This window comes from Anomaloglossus baeobatrachus, chromosome 9 (genome assembly GCF_048569485.1).
Source record: "Anomaloglossus baeobatrachus isolate aAnoBae1 chromosome 9, aAnoBae1.hap1, whole genome shotgun sequence".
NCBI lineage: Eukaryota > Metazoa > Chordata > Amphibia > Anura > Aromobatidae > Anomaloglossus > Anomaloglossus baeobatrachus.
The window spans coordinates 203,904,766-203,925,278 of record NC_134361.1 but is presented as its reverse complement, the minus strand read 5'-3'; the positions used below and the strand labels follow the sequence as shown (position 1 = coordinate 203,925,278).

Here is a 20,513-nt window from a genome sequence, read left to right as displayed (position 1 = left end):
GACAGACAAAGACAGAGGGAGACAGACAGAGACTGGGAGAGAGACAGACAGACAGGGGAAGAGAGAGACAGACAGGGAAAGAGAGAGAGAGGCAGACAGGGAAAGAGATAGAGACAGACAGGGATAGAGACAGACAGACAGGGAAAGAGACAGACAGGGAAAGAGACAGACAGGGAAAGAGACAGGGAAAGAGAGAGACAGACAGGGAAAGAGAGAGACAGACAGGGAAAGAGAGACAGACAGGGAAAGAGACAGACAGACAGGGAAAGAGACAGACAGGGAAAGAGAGAGAGACAGACAGACAGGGAAAGAGAGACAGACAGGGAAATAGATAGGCAGACAAAGACAGAGGGAGACAGACAAAGACTGGGAGAGAGACAGACAGACAGGGGAAGAGAGAGACAGACAGACAGGGAAAGATACAGACAGGGAAAGAGAGAGACAGACAGGGATAGACAGGGAGATAGAGAGAGAGACAGACAAAAACTGGGAGAGAGAGAGACAGGGAAAGAGAGAGAGACAGGGAAAGAGAGAGAGAGACAGGGAAAGAGACAGACAGGGAAAGAGAGACAGACAGGGAAAGAGAGAGAGGCAGACAGGGAAAGAGAGAGAGGCAGACAGGGAAAGAGAGAGAGAGGCAGGCAGGGAAATAGAGAGAGAGGCAGGCAGGGAAAGAGAGAGAGAGGCAGACAGGGAAAGAGAGAGAGGCAGAAAGGGAAAGAGAGAGACAGGCAGACAGGGAAAAAGACAGACAGGGAAAGAGACAGACAGACAGGGAAAGAGACAGACAGGGAAAGAGACAGACAGGGAAAGAGACAGACAGGGAAAGAGACAGACAGGGAAAGAGACAGACAGGGAAAGAGACAGACAGACAGATATAGACAGGGAAAGAGACAGACAGACAGGGAAAGAGACAGGCAGACAGGGAAAGAGAGAGAGACAGACAGAGACAGACAGGGAAAGAGATAGGCAGACAGGAAAAGAGACAGACAGACAGGGAAAGAGACAGAGACAGACAGGGAAACAGACAAACAGGGAAAGAGACAGACAAACAGGGAAAGAGACAGACAAACAGGGAAAGAGACAGACAGATAGAGACAGACAGATAGACAATAAAGAGATAAAGAGACAGACAGGGAAAAACACTGACAGAAAGATTGACAAAGAGATGGCGAGAGAGAGACATTCAGACACAGACAGAGAGGGAGATGGACAGAGACTGGGAGAAAAACAGAGAGACAGTCACTATACCGGGCAATGCAGGGTTCTACAGTTAGTATCCTATTAAATATGCAGAACCTTGTAGCACCCTGATGGTCTCAGGGGCGCTACACTAATTCCTAACAATACTTGAGAATCCCTAATAATCACTTTCTGGCCTCAAAATACATTCGGACCATCAATAGCTATTAGGGTTGGGCTGGGGAAACTAGAGCTAACAGCATACAAACCACGGACAGTAAAGAGCCTCCTGCCACTATCTATAGATGTATAAAAAGTGGCTCTTGGTTAAGACCATCAACACTGTTAAGTGTTCATGCATTTCCGATGGGGAGAGAGTGATAAACAGCTGTCAGACACCTCTACTTACTGCAGTAACAGAGGATTGGGCATGTTGTAATTAAATATGTCTGATCCGTCTTCACTCCTCAGGAAGAGTTTGGGCCCCTTTTGTTCAATGAGACCTGGACCCGGCCCTGTCTCCACCAGTGGAGCTGTAATAATGGCATTCTGTCAGCAGGTTTTTGCTTTGTAATCTAAGAGCAGCATGATGTAAGTGCCTAGACTCTGATTCCAGCAATGCGTCACTTTCAAGGCTCTGTGTTGCTGTTTCAATAAAATCAGTATTTTATCAGCAGGAGATTATCATAGAAAGCTGCCAATCAGTGGTGTGGGCGGGGTTAATACAGCTCAGCTCAGAGCCATTGACTTTAATGAGTTTGCATGTGTCCGTGTTTCCGGTACGCGTGAAACCGGACGTCACATGTTCCGGAGACACGGGCGTGATGTGTAGCGTAGACACGGGCGTTACACGTAGCAGAGACATGGACGTCATGTGTAACGGAGACACGGGTGTCACACATAGCGGAGAATTGGGCATCACACGTACCAGAGACACGGGCGTCACACGTAGTGGAGACACTGGTGTCACACGTACCAGAGACACGGACGTCACGTGTAGCGGAAACACGGGCGTCACACGTAGCAGAGACATGGACGTCATGTGTAACGGAGACACGGGTGTCACACATAGCGGAGAAATGGGCATCACACGTACCAGAGACACGGGCGTCACACGTAGTGGAGACACTGGTGTCACACGTACCGGAGACACGTGTGTCACACATAGCGAAGACATGGGTGTCACACGCAGGAGATTATCACTACAAGACTAGCTTCCTCATGCTCCTAGTCCTTCTTCTCTGTGTAACCCCGCCCCACCACTGATTAGCAGCTTTCTGCCTTATGCAAAGTGTACATAGAAAGCTGCTAATCAGTGGTGTTGGCGGAGTTATACAGGGCCCAGCATTCAGAGCTCTGCTAGATCTGCAGTAGAGAAAAAAAAAATTGTACCAAAATGACAGCAAGCAGCCCAGCAAGTGACACATAAATATATATATATATATATATATATATATATATATATACATATATATATATATGTATATATATATATATATATATATATATAATATATTTGAATTTATATTTAATTTTTAAAATACTAAATTAAATCCCTCCTTTTCTCAAAAATAAAGAAATAAATGATATAGTTATACATATAGATAAATAAATATGTTTATTTAAGTAAAAAAATGACAAAGTTAAAAAATAACACTTAATTATCTATAAAGTTTTTTATTATTATTATTAACGTTTAACATTTTCAATTATATTCTACTTCAATAAATATACTTTTATATATATATATATATATATATATATATATATATATATAAATATATATATATATATATATATATATATATAGATATTAGTTTATTTCTATATTTTTGAAAAAAGGAGGTATTTAATTTAGTGTTTTAAAAATTAAATAAATTATATATATATATATATATATATATATATATATATATATATATATATAATGTATGTATATATATATATATATATATATATATATTTTATATATATATATATAAATAATAATTTTATTTTTTTAACTTTGTTTAATAATTTTTACTTTATTTATTATTGCGCCCAGTGCAGTTGAACCTGTGATCACTGCTCTGTTTACTACAATTCTTCTGTATTGCAACATATAATAAAATCACTTCACTTTGAGCAACAATTTACACTTTGCACTGGTTCCAAAATAGGCCAAAAACTAGAGTAAATAATCCTTCTTATTCCCATAGTGATTCAGCAATGATCCGGGAAATGCCTCATTATACGGTAACCTCACTCCCACCATCTCCACTCGAGTTGCTTAGAAACAGATTCTTACGTTTACTAAAATCCTTCTATTTTTATCGTTTATTTCGGAAGTGCACAAATAGGCATTAGTATTGTCAGGGCGGAGTGGCGAAAATGACACTGTTCCCTTTAATATTTAAAAGGCCTCAGTCAACATATGGCCATGGTTGTCCTCTCGGTCTGGTGAAGCTGCCGAGCCGAGAGATTAAATCTTTCCAGTACACTATATATTTTTATTTTACGTTTATATTTACTTTGAATTATAAAAAAAATATATATCTTTTTGCTACCTGGAAACCATCAGTAAGCAGCTGATGACTGATCTACTTTTGTGCTTGTATTCACTGCCTAAGGCCTCCTTTACACGTCTGTGCAAAACACTAACATTTTGCACGTTCCGTGGTGAAGGTACGTATATCTGTGCTGGTATACTTACCTGTCTCCGGCGCTGCTGTCACTTCCTGGTGCAGTGAATAAGTGAATATTCATGAGGCATAATGAGTGGGCCTGGAAGCAACAGCAGAGGCAGAGATAGCAGCGCCGGAGACAGGTGAGTATAAAAATTATTATTTTTTTATGTCACCTGTGTTTTCTTCAGTATGTGTCATACTGATATCACATGGATCACATCAAAATTTAAATTTTGCCATATTTTTTTTTGGGGGGGGGGTTATTTCTAAGGTTTTAAATATGTGGTAAAAAAGTAAATGTTTTTCCCTTTGGTATTTACCTATTAAGTTAATTTTATATTTTGATAGACCGGACTTTTATGTTTGTTTGGTTTTTTTTTTGTTTTTTTGTGGGATGAGTTGTAAAAATAACTGGAAAGAAAATTCCATATGTGATGAACGGGTGAAATTTATTTACTTAATTATTTTTTTAAGCCCACCATTGTTTTTTTTGGGGGGGGTGGAGTTTATTTTTAAGACTGTGAATGTGAAATAAAAAGTAAAAGAATTTAAAAAAAAAGGGGTTTTTTCCCTCCAGTGATTACCTATTGGGTTAATTTTCTATTGTGATAGACCAGACTTATGTTTTGTTTTGTTTTTTTTGAGGGACGAGTTGTAAGAATGACAGGAAAAAAAAAATCTAAATGTGATGATTCTGAATCGGTGAAAATAAAAAATAAAAATGGAAATCCGCCTTTGGTTTTTGTTTTTTTTTTTGTTGGGTGGGGGGGAAGGTATATTTTTAAGGCTTTAAATGTGCGGGAAAAAATTTTTTTTTTCCCCTTCAGTGTTAACTTTATAATTATCTTACAATTGATGGAAAAAATAAATAAATAAATTCTGCCACTGTGTTATTTGTTTTTTTTTTTCGGGAGGGGGGGGGTCAAGGTTTATTTGTAAGGCTTTAAATATGTAGGGGAAAAAATAAAAAATGAGAAAATGTTTTTTTTATCCTCAGTTTTTACCTATTGGGTTAATTTTATAATAATTGTATAATTGATGAATTGGTGGAAAAAAAAATAAATTATGTCACTGGTTTTTTTTGGGGGGGGGGGTCAAGGTTTATTTTTAAGAATTTCATAGACCAGACTTTTATGGGGTTTTTTTTGTTGTTTTTTGATGGACGAGTTGTAAGAATAACAAGAAAAAAAATACAAATGTGATGAATCGGTGGAAAAAAAAAGCAAATCCACCATTGTTTTCTTTTTTTAGGGAAAGATTTATTTTTAAGGCTTTAATTGTGTGGTAAAAAAAATAAAATATTTTTCCCTTTGCAGTTTACCTGCTGGGTTAATTAATCTTATATTTTGATAGGCCAGACTTTTATGGACATGGTGATATCAAACATGTTTGTTTTTTTTCTATTTTTCATTTTCTTTTTTTATTTTATTTTTTATTTATTTTATATTCCTTTTTTTCTATTTTTTCTACTTATTTTTTATTTTATTTTTCCTTTCTTTATAAAGTTATCCTTTATATATTTTTCTTAACTTATTTTATTTTATTTTTTGTTGTTTTTTTTTATTCCCCTTAGGAAACTTGAACCTGTGATTATTGGGTCTATTAACCCTTTCCTGATGCAGCCAATTGATATTGTTTTTATTTATTTATATATTTATTTATTTAATTTTTCCCTTCCCTCTTTCAGGAGCCGTAATTTTTTTTTTCCATCATCATGTATGAGGGCCAAATTCTAATTTTGACAGAAATAATTTATTTAAAAAAAAATAAATAAATAAAAAATAAACAAAAAGGGAAAAATAATTTCCATGAAGTGAAATTGAAATAAATAAATAACAAATAAATAAAAAAATAAAAATAGGGAAAAATAATTTCCATGAGGTAAGACTGAAATAAATAAAAATAAATAAAAAAAGGGAAACAATTTCCATGAGGTAAGACTGAAATAAATAAATAAAAATAAATAAAAAAAGGGAAAAATAATTTCCATGAGGTAAAACTGAAATAAATAAATAAAAATAAATAAAAAAAGAAACAAATTATTTCCATGAGGTAAAATTGAAATAAATAAAAAAAATAAATAAATAAAAATAGGAAAAATAATTTCCATGAGGTAAAACTGAAATAAATAAAAATAAATTAAAAAAGGGAAAAATAATTTCCATGAAGTGAAATTGAAATAAATAAATAACAAATAAATAAAAAAATAAAAATAGGGAAAAATAATTTCCATGAGGTAAGACTGAAATAAATAAAAATATATAAAAAAAGGGAAACATAATTTCCATGAGGTAAGACTGAAATAAATAAATAAAAAAAGGGAAAAATAATTTCCATGAGGTAAAACTGAAATAAATAAATAAAAATAAATAAAAAAAGAAAAAAATTATTTCCATGAGGTAAAATTGAAATAAATAAAAATAAAAAATAAAAATAGGAAAAATAATTTCCATGAGGTAAAACTGAAATAAATAAAAATAAATTAAAAAAGGGAAAAATAATTTCCATGAAGTGAAATTGAAATAAATAAATAACAAATAAATAAAAAAATAAAAATAGGGAAAAATAATTTCCATGAGGTAAGACTGAAATAAATAAAAATAAATAAAAAAAGGGAAACATAATTTCCATGAGGTAAGACTGAAATAAATAAATAAAAATAAATAAAAAAAGGGAAAAATAATTTCCATGAGGTAAAACTGAAATAAATAAATACAAATAAATAAAAAAAGAAAAAAAATATTTCCATGAGGTAAAATTGAAATAAATAAAAAAAAAAAATAAATAAAAATAGGAAAAATAATTTCCATGAGGTAAAACTGAAATAAATAAAAATAAATTAAAAAAGGGAAAAATAATTTCCATGAGGTAAAATTGAAATAAATAAAAAAATAAATAAAAATAGGAAAAATACCGTAATTTCCATGAGGTAAAATTGAAATAAAAAATGTAAAAAATTAAAAAACTAAAATGCAATTCTGACATGGGGGGGGGGAATTGGTGTGTGTGGGGTCTTTTAGTAAGCATTTTTGCCTCATGAAGCGATAGTATTTTATTCCTTTAAAAAAAATTCTAAAATCACCCCCCCAAAAAAAACATTTCAGAACAAAAAACAAACATAGAAGTCACATTTCCTGGTGATTTTTCCTTGAAAATCTCCGTTTTTAACCGCCTCAGAAAAGGCTCAGTGTGAACAGCAAAAAAAAATAAAATAAAAACAAACAAAAACAAGGAAATTAGGGGCGGGGCGTCTATTTCATGTCACATATAATCAATATATAACTTAAAACATCGAATTTTATCGCTAAAGTTATAATAAATATGAGACTAAATTTGTAAAAAAAATAATAATAATTATGGCGCCTCCTGGTTTTTATAATTTTATGAATACAAACATTAATCCCACCCCTTTTCATTTTGGTCTGTTCCAAATGAAATCTTGGCGCCCGTGACGCGCGGATGACGAGAACTACGACTCCCGAGATGCTTTGCGCGCAACGCGTCTTTTTGATTGGCTACTTCTTTAATCCGGAAGTACGGTGGCTGAGTGACGTCGCAGCATGGTGAGTTGGAGATTATAGAGCGGGGAGGGATGGAATACGGTGCGTGTGTGATTCTCCGGTGCTCGGTCATTGTGTGTGTTTTGTTGCAGGCGACAGGCATTGACCGGTTGGCCGGGGCTGGGCTGGTGGCGTTTAGCTCTGTGCTGTTCCTGTATTACACAGTGTGGGTCATCTGCCTGGTAGGTAATGGTTAAACAAAAAAAAAAAAGCCTTGGTGTCTGTAGAGCTACAAGTCCCAGCAGGTCTCAGCAAGTCTAAGGCAATATGAGCATGCTCAGACAGTGAACACTACAACTCCCAGCATGCTTTGGTGGTTTACCAGTGACTACCTGCCTGGGCACGTACTACAAGTCTCAGCATGCCCTGTCAGGCTACAGATGAATAATCAAGCTCAGGCAGCCTATGTATAGCCAGATGTCGGTGCACTACACGTCCCAGCACACCGAGATTCTGCATCAGCCCCGATAGGCTTCACTGTCATTAAATCCGCCTGTAAATATTCATCCCCTTTAAGCTGACAGATTTCCAGGGATTATAGTCCAGAGAGGCAACTAAAAAATAAAAACAAAAAAAGTTTTTATATTGTCACTTTTTTTTTCCAATTAAAAAATAAGAAAATATTAAAGAATAATAATAAACTGGTATCATCAGGTCCGATCTGTCAAAATCTAGATTTATTTAACCCATTACATGCAAAATTAGATCTCAGGAAGAGTTCCTGCATCTCCAATCAAAAATGCTCTTAAAAGTGATCAAAATGTCCTATCTGCACCAAAACCGCATCCTTTGCATAAGTTTTTGACATGCGGCACGCTACTGAGCATGCGCAGTGGGAAAAACCGCATGCGGCGTCCATAGGCATGCATTGCAAATCACGCCGCATCGGCCGGATGAGGCGCGATGCGTTTTTTTTTTTTTGCCGGACAAAAAAAACATGCCAGGCAACGTTCCATCCGGCAGCCGCATTGGCTAAATCTGCCGCATGCGGCAAAAAACGGACGGAACGCAAGCCCATGCGGCACAATACGGCACTAATGTAAGTCTATGCAAAAAAAACCCGCAACCGGCGGCAAAAAAACCCGGTTGCGTTTTTTCTGGAAAGCGCCGGATTGTGCCGCACAGGAAAAACCGGATGTGTGAAAGCGGCCTAAACGATCCCTCACACGGAAGCAATAGGAAAATAAAGCTAAGGCTGCTTTCACACCTCCGGTTTTTGCTGTGCGGCACAATCCGGTACTTTACAGAAAAAACGCAACCATTTTTTTTTGCCACCGGTTGCGTTTTTTCCGCATAGACTTTCATTAGTGCCAGATTGTGCCGCATGGCCTTGCGTTCGGTCCAGTTTTTGCCGGATGCGGCATATTTAGTCCATGCGGTGGGCGGATGGAACGTTGCCTGGCACGGTTTTTTGTCCAGCAAAAAAAATCGCGCCGCATCCGGCTGATGCGGCGCTTTTTTCCAATGCATGCCGGATGTGGCGCGATGCGTCAAAAAACGCATCTGGCCGCCGCATGCGTTTTTTTGCACTGCGCATGCTCAGTAGCGTGCTGCAACTGGCAAAAAACGGACGGGCCGCATGGAAAAACGTATGCAAAGGATGCGGTTTTTTCGCCGCATCCGTTGCATAGGTTTTAGGCTATGTGCGCACTAGAAAAGTGATTTTTCTCAAGAAAATTTCTTGAGAAACTTCTGGGAGTTGAAGATTACCGCACCTGCGGTAAAAAACCGCACCAAAACCGCGGGAAAAACGCATGCGTTTTTGCCGCAATTTTGCCGCGGTTTTGCCGCAGGTTGGTCCCTGCGTTTTTTTTATGCTGAACTGCAATAAATAATATAGATAATAGATAGATTATTCGATAGATAGACAGATAATGGATAGAGGGAAAGATGGCTAGATAGATAGATAGATAGACCTATATAATGTTCCCCCCCCCCCTGCATATTCTAAGCTGGCACCCTTTAGTGACTTTCATGTGGCACTAAAGGGTGCCTAGCCTTGTATTTAGCCAAAAAATAAATAAATAATTAAAAATGACGTGGTTTCCCCCCATCTTTTGTAGCCAGCTAGGGTAAAGCAGACGGCTGCAGCCTGCAAACCACAGCTGACAGCTTCACCTTGGCTGATAATCCAAAACTGAGGGCCCCCCACGCTGTTATTTTACATTAACCCTTTAGTGACGGAGCTAATTTTCACCTTAATGACCAGACCAAATTTTGCAATTCTGACCAGTGTCACTTCATGAGGTTATAACTCTGGAACGCTTCAACGGATCCCGGTGATTCTGAGATTGTTTTTTCGTCACATATTGGACTTCATGTTAGTACCAAATTTAGGACAATATTTTTTGCGTTTATTTATGAAAAAAATTGAATATTGGCAAAAATTTTGAAAATTTAGCAATTTTCAACTTTTGAATTTTTATACCGTTAAACCAGAGATTTCTGTGACACAAAATAGTTAATAAATAACATTTCCCACTTGTCTACTTTACATCAGCACAATTTTGGAAACAAAATTTTTTTTTGTTAGGAAGTTAGAGGGGTTCAAAGTTTATCAGCAATTTCTCATTTTTACATCAAAATTTACAAAACCATTTTTTTAGGGACCACATCACATTTGAAGTGACTTCAATAGGCCTAGATGACAGAAAATACCCAAAAGTGACACCATTCTAAAAACTGCACCCCCCAAAGTACTCAAAACCACATTCAAGAAGTTTATTAACCCTTCAGGTGCTTCACATGAACAAAAGCAATGTGGAATGAAAAAAAGCAAAAATTAAATTTTACCTAAAAATGTTGCTCTAACCCAAATTTATTCACTTTTAGAAGAAATAACACAACAAAATGGACCCCAAAACTTGTTCCCCACTTTCTTATGAGCGCGCTGATACCCCACATGTGGTCAGAAACCTCTGTTTGGACAAATGGGAGAGCTCGGAACAGAAGGAGCAATATTTGAATTTTGGAAAGCAAATTTGGCTGAAATAGATTGCGGGCACCATGTTGCATTTACAGGTCCGCTAAGGTACCTAAATAGAAGAAACCCCTCACAAGTGACACCATTTTGGAAACTAGACCCCTCAAGGCTTCTATCTAGGGGTATAGTGAGCATTTTAGATCCACAGGTACTTCACAGATTTTGTTAACGTTACGTTGTCATATTGAAAATTTTAATAATTTTCTCAAAAATGTTGCTTTAGCATCAATTTTCTCACTTTTTCAAGAAGTAATTCCAAAAATTTGACCTCAAGGTTTGTTAACCACTTTTTTATGAGCGCGGCGATACCTCACTTGTGGTCTGAAACCTTTGTTTGGACAAATGGGAGGGCTTGGAACGAAAGGAGCAATATTTGAATTTTGGAAAGGAAATTTGGCTGAAAAAGATTGCAGGCACCATGTCGCATTTGGAGGTCCCCTATGGTACCTAAACAGCAGAAACCCCGCACAAGTGACCCCATTTTGGAAACTAGGCCCCTCAAGGAATTTATCTAGATGTTTGGTGAGTACCCTGAACCCCCAGGTGCTTCACAGAAGTTTATAACGTTGAGCCATGAAAAAAAAAAAATAAAATTTTACCACAAAATTGTTATTTCAACCAGGTAGCTTTTTTTTTTACAAGAGTAAAAGGAAAAAATTCAGCATAACATTTATTGTGAAATTTCTCCTGAGTTTGGCGATACCTTATATGTGGTGGAAATCAACTGTTTGGGCGCATGGCAGGGCTCGGAAGGGAAGGAGTGCCATTTGACTGCAAAATTGGCTGGAATCAATAGCGGACGCCAGGTTGCATTTGGAGAGCCCCTGAGGTGCCTAAACAGTGGCCGTCCCCCACAAGTGACTCCATTCTGGAAACAAGACACCTCAAGGCTTTTATCTAGGTGTATATTGAGCAGTTTGAATCCACGAGTACTTCACAGAATTTGATAAGCTTAGGTTGCCATATTGAAAATTTTCATTTTTTTCACAAAAATGTTGCTTTAGCATCAAATTTCTCACTTTTTCAAGAGACAACAACAAACCGTGGACCCCACAGGTTGTTATCCAATGTCTTATGAGCACAGGGATACCCCACATGGGGCCAAAAACCTCTGTTTGGATAAATGGGAGGGCTTGGAATGGAGGGAGCACCATTTGAATTCTGGAAAAGTTAAAATAAATTGCGGGCACCATGTCACATTTGCAGGGCCCCTTGGGTACCTATACAGCAGAAACCCCCCACAAGTGACCCCATTTTGGAAACTGGATTTTATTCAGGAGTATAGTAAGCATTTTGAATCCACAGGTACTTCACAAAAATGTTGCTGTAGCAACAAATGTCTCACTGTTAGGCTCTGTGGCCATGATCCAGCGACACGGCATCTAGTACACAGTGTCAGCCTCCTGCAGAGATGTGAGTGTTGTCCACGGGAGAACGCAGCTGCCCATGCCCAGGATTTGGGTTCAGGCCGCTGTGGAGCTCTATGCTACCTGCAGAGAACACTCTTGTCTCCGCAGCATAAATTGACATGCTGAGGCTCAGGAAGCTGCGCCACAGGTCAGTGTTTGCTGCGGAGAAAAGAAGCACATTGGGTACGGGATTTCTAAAAATCCTTCCACTGTGCTTCTACTGCACAATGCAGCGCTATGGACGCAGGGAAAACACTCTGCGCCCAAAACGCTGCAAATCCCGATTGTGGGCGCACAGCCTAAAATGCTACAATGGATGAATGGATAGATGTCAAACATATATAACGTCCCACCCCCTGCATATTCTAAGCTGGCGCCCTTTAGTGCCTTTCATGTTGCAGTAAAGGGTGCCTAGCCTTGTATTTAGCCCCCCAAAAAATTAATAATTAAAATAAACGACGTGGGGTCCCCCCTATTTTTGATAGCCAGCTAGGGTAAAGCAGACAGCTGTAGCCTGCAAACCACAGCTGACAGCTTCACCTTGGCTGGTGATCAATTTGGAGGCCTCCCCAGGCGTTTTTTTAAAAAAAAAAAAAACGTGGGGTCCCCCCAAATTTGATCACCAGCCAAGGTGAAGCGGACAGCTGGGGTCTGGTATTCTCAGGGTGGGAAGAGCCATGGTTATTGGACTCTTCCCAGCCTAAAAATAGCAGGCCGCAGCCGCCCCAGAAGTGGCGCATCCATTAGATGCGCCAATCCTGGCGCTTCGCCCCAGCTCATCCCGCGCCCTGGTGCGGTGGCAGACGGGGTAATATATGGGGTTGATACCAGCTGTAATGTCACCTGGCATCAAGCCCTGGGGTTAGTGATGTCACGGCATCTGAACAGATACCCGACATTACTAACCCAGTCAAGTAATAGAAAAAAAAAGACAAAAAAAAAATTTATTTGAAAAAAAAACTCCCCGAAACATTCCTCTTTTACCAATTTATTGAAAATAAAGAAATTCCGGTCGCTGTAATCCATTTTGGAGGTCCCTCGGCGACTCTGGACCTTCTAGAATATGGGGGGCACGTTCAGGGAACGTATCCCCCATTTTCTGGAAGAGCAAGCTCTCCATGAGCAGTGTGGGTGCAGTAATCTGAGAATACTGCACTCACACTGCCCCGGTCCAACCTAGGGCAGAGTGACCTGCAGTAACCTCATTCCAGAATATGAGGGGCACGCTCACAGAACGTACCCCCCATTTTCTGGAACAGCAGTCTCTCCATGTGAGGAGTGTGACTGCAGATTACCGCACTCACCCTCCCCCGGTCCACAGTGGAGCCTGTGCAGCAGCGACGTCAGGGTCCCTGCTTGCAGGGATCCAGCTGACAGCCGCTGTCTGCGCATGCGCCGCCAGCATTGAAGAAGAAGAAGAAGAAGGAGGCGGCGATCGCGGGCCCGGAGCACCAGCAGACAGGTAACGTATGACCGGGGGCTGGGGGGGGGGGGTGACGGGGGGTGACCTAGCGGGACCTGGGGACACCTTTCTGTCGCATGTGACGTGTCACATGCGGCAGAAAGAGCAGAATGAATGCGGCCGCGCGGCGCCGCCATCTTCCACGCTACGGAGGGGGGAGGGGGGAGGCGGCTCTGGAGACCGGAGGGGGCTCCGGGGACCAGAGATCTCCGGTGTACCGGAGGAGGGGTCAGGGGGAGGACATTTCCCTCCGATCTGAAATGTTTGATCATTTCAGATCGGAGGGAAATGACTGCAGAGCCGACGGCGGCTGCAGTTTTCTGTGCGCTTCGGCGCCATTTTGGATGTCCGGTGGGGGTAGGGGTGGGGGTGGGGGGACTCTCCGGTACCGGGGGCTTTGGGGGCACTAGGGGTTTAGATTTCTTTATCATCTGACATGTTTGATCATGTCAGATGAAAAAGAAATCAGTTTTACCGGCCATTTCTTTTTTTTTCATGTGTTCGTCGGTATACAGTGTATACCGCCGATCACATGATCGGGGTCCAAAAAAAACACCCCGATTCATAATCTGGGGGGTCTCAGCTACCCCCGGTAGCTGAAACCCCCGAGATTTTCGGTCGCTGGGGGGCGCTACAGGGTTTTTTCGGGCCGCCGCTTTAAAGCGGCGGAACAGAATAAGTACCCTGTTTTGCCGCCGCTTTAAGTCGTACGGCCGTCGTTATGAGGTTAAATAAATAATTTAAAATAAAAAACGTGGGGTCCCCCCCAAATTGGATCACCAGCCAAGGTAAAGCGGACAGCTGTGGTCTGATATTCTCAGACTAGGGAGGTCCACTGTTATTGGCCGCCCCAGAAGTGGCGCATCCATTAGACGTGCCAATTTTGGCGCTTCGCCCCAATTCATCCCGTTGCCCTGGTGCGGTGGCAAATGAGTTAATATATGGGGTTGATGCCAGATGTGTAATGTCACCTGGCATCAGGCCCTGGGGTTAGTGATGTAACGCGTCTTATCAGATACCCGACATCACCAACCCAGTCAGTAAGAAATAAAAATAGACAACAAAAAAAATTTATTTGAAAAAAAACATTCCCTCTTTCACCAATTTATTGAAAAGAGCAATCAAATCCTGGTCCGGCGTAATCCAATAAGGGGGTCACATGCCGATCCATACCATAGTCACTGTCCCAGTCAATGAAGAACAGAATGTTCCCCATTGGCTGGGAGAGCAATGCAGTGACCTGAGCTAACATCAATAGGTCAGCCCAGGTCACTGCAGGGGATGCAGAGCGATGCCATCAGGAGGTTAGATGAGATCATTACCTGCTGTGATCATCTCCTGCCATCAGCGAGGTCACTGCCTTCTATGCCCGCCGCGTTCTCAGCAGTATCGCGAGAGCCTGTGACGTCACCGCTAGTGACAGTCTCGGGGCACCCGCGAGACGGGCATAGACGGCAGTGACAGCGGTGACGTCAGAAGGCAGGAGATCGTCACAGCAGGTAATGATCTCATCTCACCTCCTGACAGCAGCGCCCGTCATCCCCGCGGCTGCACGCACTGCTGTGTGTCAGTGTCTGCCTGCACTGCAGGGTGACAAGCTGCTGATACTGCGGGCAGACACTGATACTGCTGTGCTGGCACCTGCGGGGCCGGAGCGGGACACAGACTGCACGGGCACCTGGAGGTCACACGGAAGTGCTTCTGTGCGGTGTCCAGGGAGTGTGACGTCTGTGTTTACTCTGCTCCGCTTCCTCTTCCTGGCATAATGACATCACTACCTGCGAAACCGCAGGCAGCGATGAGCATTACCGCAGGTAAATCGCGGCTATACCGGGGGTATACCGCACATCATTTGCTGCCTGTGGTATACCCGTATTTCGCGATTACATTACAGTGAATGGAGTGAAATATCGGGGGTATTCCGCAGCTACCTGCGGAAAAGAAGTGACATGCACATTTTCTCAAGAAATTTTCTCAAGAAATTCTGCTCAAAGAATTTTCTTGAGAAAAAAACGCAGTGTGCGCACAGATATTTTTTTTCCCCATAGGTTTTGCTGGGAAATGTCTGCAGGAAGATTACAAACATTTCTCAAGAAATTTCCGCAGCAAAACCGCGGGTAAATCCGCGGGTAAAACCGCAGTGCGCGCACAGGGCCTTAGTGTCGGATTTAGCCGCACTGCTAAAACCGGATGTGTGAAAGCAGCCTAAGGCCCTGTGCGCACTAGTGCGTTTTGCCCGCGGATTTACCCGCGGATTTGCCGCGGAAATTTCTTGAGAAATGTCTGCAATCTTTGTGCAGACATTTCCCAGCAAATCCTATGTGAAAAAAAAAATATCTGTGCGCACGCTGCGGATTTTTCTTGAGAAATTTTCTTGAGAAGAATTTCTTCAGAAACTTTCTTGAGAAAATGAGCATGTCCATTATTTTCCGCAGGTACCTGCAGAATACCCCCGGTATTTCACTCCATTCACTGTAATGTAATCGCGAAATTCCGGGGGTATACCGCAGGTAGCAAATGATGTGCGGTATACTCCCGGTATAGCCGCGATTTACCTGCGGTAATGCTCATTGCTGCCTGCGGTTTTGCAGGAAGCGATGTCATTATGCCAGGAAGAGGAAGCGGAGCAGAGTAAACACACGTCACACTCCCTGGACGCCGCACAGAAGCACTTCCGTGCGACCTCCAGGTGCCCGTGCAGTCTGTGTCCCACTCCAGCCCCGCCGCTGCCTGCACTGCAGGGTGTCAGTGTCTGCCCGCAGTGTCAGCAGCTTGTCACGCGGTAGCGCAGGCAGACACTGACACCCTGCAGTGCTGGCAGCAGCGGGGATGACGATCGCTGCTGTCAGGAGGTGAGATCATTACTTGCTGTGACGATCTCCTGCCTCCTGACGTTACCGCGGTCACTGCTGTCTATGCCCGTCTCGCGAGCGGCCCGAGACTGTCACTGGCGGTGACGTCACAGGCTCTCGCAATACTTCTGACAACGCGGCAGGCATAGAAGTCAGTGACAGCGCTGACGTCAGCAGTACAGGAGATAATCACAGCATGTAATGATCTCATCTAACCTCCTGACAGCAGCGCTATGCAGTGAGCTGGGCTGACCTATTGATGTTAGCTCAGGTCACTGCATTGCTCTTCCAGCCAATGGGGAACATTCTGTTCTTCATTGACTGGGACAGCGTCTATGATATGGATCGCCGTGGGACCCCCCCCCCTTATTGGATTACGCCGGACGTGTTCTTTTCAATAAATTGGTGAGAGAGGGAATGTTTTGGGGAGTGTTTTTTCAAATAAAACTTTTTTTGTTGTCTATTTTTTATTTCTTACTGACTGGGTTGGTGATGTCAGGTATCTGATAGACGCGTGACATCACTAACCCCAGGGCTTGATGCCAGGTGACATTACACATCTGGCATCAACCCCATATATTACCTCATTTGCCAACGCACCAGGGCAACGGGATGAGTTGGGGCGAAGCGCCAGGATTGGCACGTCTAATGGATGCGCCACTTCTGGGGCGGCTGCGGCCTGCTATTTTTAGGCTGGGGAGTGTCCAATAACAGTGGACCTCCCTAGTCTGAGAATACCAGACCACAGCTGTCTGCTTTACCTCGGCTGGTGATGCAATTTGGGGGGGGACCCCACGTTTTTTGTTTTAAATTATTTATTTAATGTAAAATAACAGTGTGGGGTGCCCTCTGTTTTGGATTACCAGCCAAGGTGTAGCTGCCAGCTGTGGTTTGCAGGCTGCAGCCGTCTGCTTTACCCTAGCTGGCTACAAAAGATGGGGGGACCTCACGTCGTTTTTTTTTTTTTAATTATTTATTTATTTTATGGCTAAATACAAATATAACAATTCTTTTGTATATAAAGAATTTATTTTTTATACTTTATTTTTTATACTTCTATATAATATATATAAAACAATTCTTTTGTATATAAAGAATTTATTTTGTATACTTTATTTTTTATACTTCTATATAATATATATGTATATATATAGATATATATATTTATTTATATATACATATATATAAAACAATTCTTTTGTATATAAAGAATTTTTTTTTATACTTCCATATTATATATATATATATATATATATATATATATATATAAATGTTTTATAAATTCATTAAATAGTAAAAAAAATAATTTTTTATTTACTGGAGAGGTCTCTTTTTTTTCCTTCACGTTTAACCACTAAAATGTATTTGAAAAACTTATACAAGTTCATCGTTGTTCTGGCACTGACCTGGAATATCATGTTTCTGGGTCACTCTTAGTGCAAAATCAATAGTGAAAAAAAAATAATAAAAAAAAACTAAACAAAATTATATATATTTTTTTTTTTTTTCCTTCTTTCAATATTTTGCCCGTCTTGTGATTTCTGCCCGTCTTGTGATTTCTGCCCATTTTTTCAGTACATGGTGAAATGAATGGGGTTGAGGGGGGGAAAAAATAATTCTGGCTTTTGGAAGAAGGGGAGAAAACCCAACCCCCCACAAATAATGTCTCAGTATGGATAGGGAGCGGCATCCTACATGTACAGGTTCTGCTCATCCCTGTTATGAACGGTTCTACCTGCTGACAGAACAAGGGGCCCGTTGTGAGCAGAGGACAGCATGGACGCTTATTGGTAATGATGATGGCGGCATCATTTTGCTTTTGCTGCCAACCTGCTGCGTTTTTAGTTTTTGAGAAATAATCGCTGCCCTGATTCTAAGGACGGGCAGTGCCGTATGTCCTGGAATATGTACGGTCCTGGGCGTGTGGATGAGATTTCACCAACATATGACCACAAAGCTATGCTCTGCTATATACGTCAATGGGGAGAGGGAAGTAAGCTGATGCCTCTGGGAACAAATGATCGGGCATGTCTACATCCAACATGTCCAATCCCAACACCCCCATACACATTGTATCTGTGTTCTCCAACCTCCAGCTGTTGCAGAACTAAAATGCCCAGCATATCCTGTATATTGACACCTTTAGGGTGATGTTGATAGTAATTCTGCCTCTTTTTCTTTCTTTGCAGCCATTTATAGGCAGCGATCATGTGATCCATTCCTTCTTCCTCCCTCGTGAGTACGCGGTGCTGCTGCCCCTGTTGGCCGGGCTCATCCTGCTTCTCCTCATGGGTAAGTCATGTGCCGCATCGGAGCAGCTACAACTACAACTCCCAGAATTGCCTAACCACTGCTGCCATTAAAGGGGTATCCCCATCTGATACATAGTTTGCCATGGGACTGCTGGAAATAACAGCGCGCTTGACTCTTCTTTCTCCAGCAGTTGTGCTCTTGGATAAGGGGGCGTAATGTACCATTTTGGGATTAACCCTTTAAATCCCAATCATGCTTTTCCTTTTACCATATACTAGTGTATAGGAATATTGCTCTATATACAACCAGTGATCCTGTTTCCCTTCCATCAGGTGTCTTTGTGACGTACGTGATGTGGAAAAGTCGGAGTCCGAAAAAGAAGTCACAGTGAAGATCCTCTCCGAGCTACTGGACCCTTTAATATGTGACTGATTGAATGAAACTCTCACCAACATTCCCAAGAGCAACGGATGTCATCCATCATAAGGGCTCGCACCTCTCTGTGCTGATGTGACGGCATATACAGGGATTGTATACAGCTATATCCCGGACTTCTGCACTTAGTAATACTCCTCCTGCGTACAATGCGGTGGTTAAACACTGCCACCTGGTGGCTGCACTGAGTGATCACAGGATTACATATATAGGTTTTCTATAATTAAAGACCCTGGTGCAATTCTCATCTGTAACCCCAAAACATGAATGTGTGATGGTGGTGGCCCCCGATATATGTCTGTATACGGTTACTGGACATGAATATATTTTAAGTTTATAGGAATATTGGTTTAAAATGCATTTACAACATGAAAAAGGACAACGTCTGCAGCACTGAGCCGAATATATTAATCACATAATTGTCACTGATGCATTAAAGGGGTATTCTGGGTATAATAAGGTATTACCTTTCCATATAACTGTATATCAGTGATGGTCTGACCATAGAGACCCTCGTTAATCACCAGAATAATGGTGTGGGAGCCACTATTAGAACTGAGCGCCTTCTATGGGATAATGGAGAGCTGCACTCATCTGTCTCCGTCAGTCGCATAGATGACAAAAGTAGCGTCAGTGCGCACATGTGTGACCAGCGTTGCATTGAAACTGCGGACACTTGACTCTCTATGGCAATTCATGAGAGTGACGGACATGGCCGAGCTCGGATTTATTCATTTTTTCTGGCCCTTAATACATGACGGCTGCCCCATTTCAATAAGGACTGGCGGGAGCCCCCCTGATCTAACAGTTGTCCTGTGGATAGGTGATAACCTGATATTACTGGAGGAACCTAAGATAAATAACATCCACCTATGATATAAGTTGTTGTAGCCCCCCCATCCCATGTGCAGACCACCAAAAGAGCTAGAAGGGAAATGTAACTTAATGCGTTTGTTAATAAAAACTTTTTATACTGTATTACAGCTCCTTGTTAATTTTCTTTGTGATATTATGTATATATAATACGGTGTCTGTGTGCAATATATACAGTACAGACCAACAGTTTGGACACACCTTCTCATTCAAAGAGTTTTCTTTATTTTCAGGACTCTGAAAATTGTAGATTCACATTGAAGGCATCAAAACTATGAATTATCACATGTGGAATGAAATACTTAACAAAAAAGTGTGAAACAACTGAAAATATGTGTTATATTCTAGGTTCTGCAAAGTAGCCACCTTTTGCTTTGATTACTGCTTTGCACACTCTTGGCATTCTCTTGATGAGCTTCAAGAAGTAGTCACCGGAAATGGTTTTCACTTCACAGGTGTGCCCTGTCAGGTTTAATAAGTGGATTTTCTTGCCTTATAAATGGGGTTGGGACCATCAGTTGTGTTGAGCAGAAGTCTGGTGGATACACAGCTGATAGTCCTACTGAATAGACTGTTAGAATTTGTATTATGGCAAGAAAAAAGCAGCTAAGTAAAGAAAAATGAGTGGCCATCATTACTTTAAGAAATGAAGGTCAGTCAGTCCGAAAAATTGGGAAAACTTTGAAAGTGTCCCCAAGTGCAGTGGCAAAAACAAACGCTACAAAGAAACTGGTTCACATGAAGACCGCCCAAGGAAAGGAAGACCAAGAGTCACCTCTGCTGCGGAGGATAAGTTTATCCGAGTCACCAGCCTCAGAAATCGCAGGTTAACAGCAGC

At 41.2% G+C, this 20,513-nt stretch overlaps 1 protein-coding gene across 2 annotated transcripts; it reads left to right on the top strand.

Annotated features, from left to right (window-relative positions):
• Positions 1–7,237: 7,237 nt before the first annotated feature.
• DPM2 (dolichyl-phosphate mannosyltransferase subunit 2, regulatory) lies at positions 7,238–19,780 on the top strand. Of its 2 annotated transcripts, XM_075322888.1 has the most exons (4): positions 7,238–7,411; positions 7,501–7,590; positions 18,304–18,406; positions 18,700–19,780. In XM_075322888.1, exons 1-4 carry the CDS (start codon positions 7,409–7,411, stop codon positions 18,756–18,758), a joined length of 255 nt encoding a protein of 84 aa, XP_075179003.1. In that variant the 5' UTR covers positions 7,238–7,408; the 3' UTR covers positions 18,759–19,780. The 2 variants fall into 2 exon arrangements, with proteins under 2 accessions (XP_075179003.1, XP_075179002.1); XM_075322887.1 differs by lacking the exon at positions 7,238–7,411 and having other exon boundaries at positions 7,426–7,590.
• The last annotated feature ends 733 nt before the right edge of the window (positions 19,781–20,513 follow it).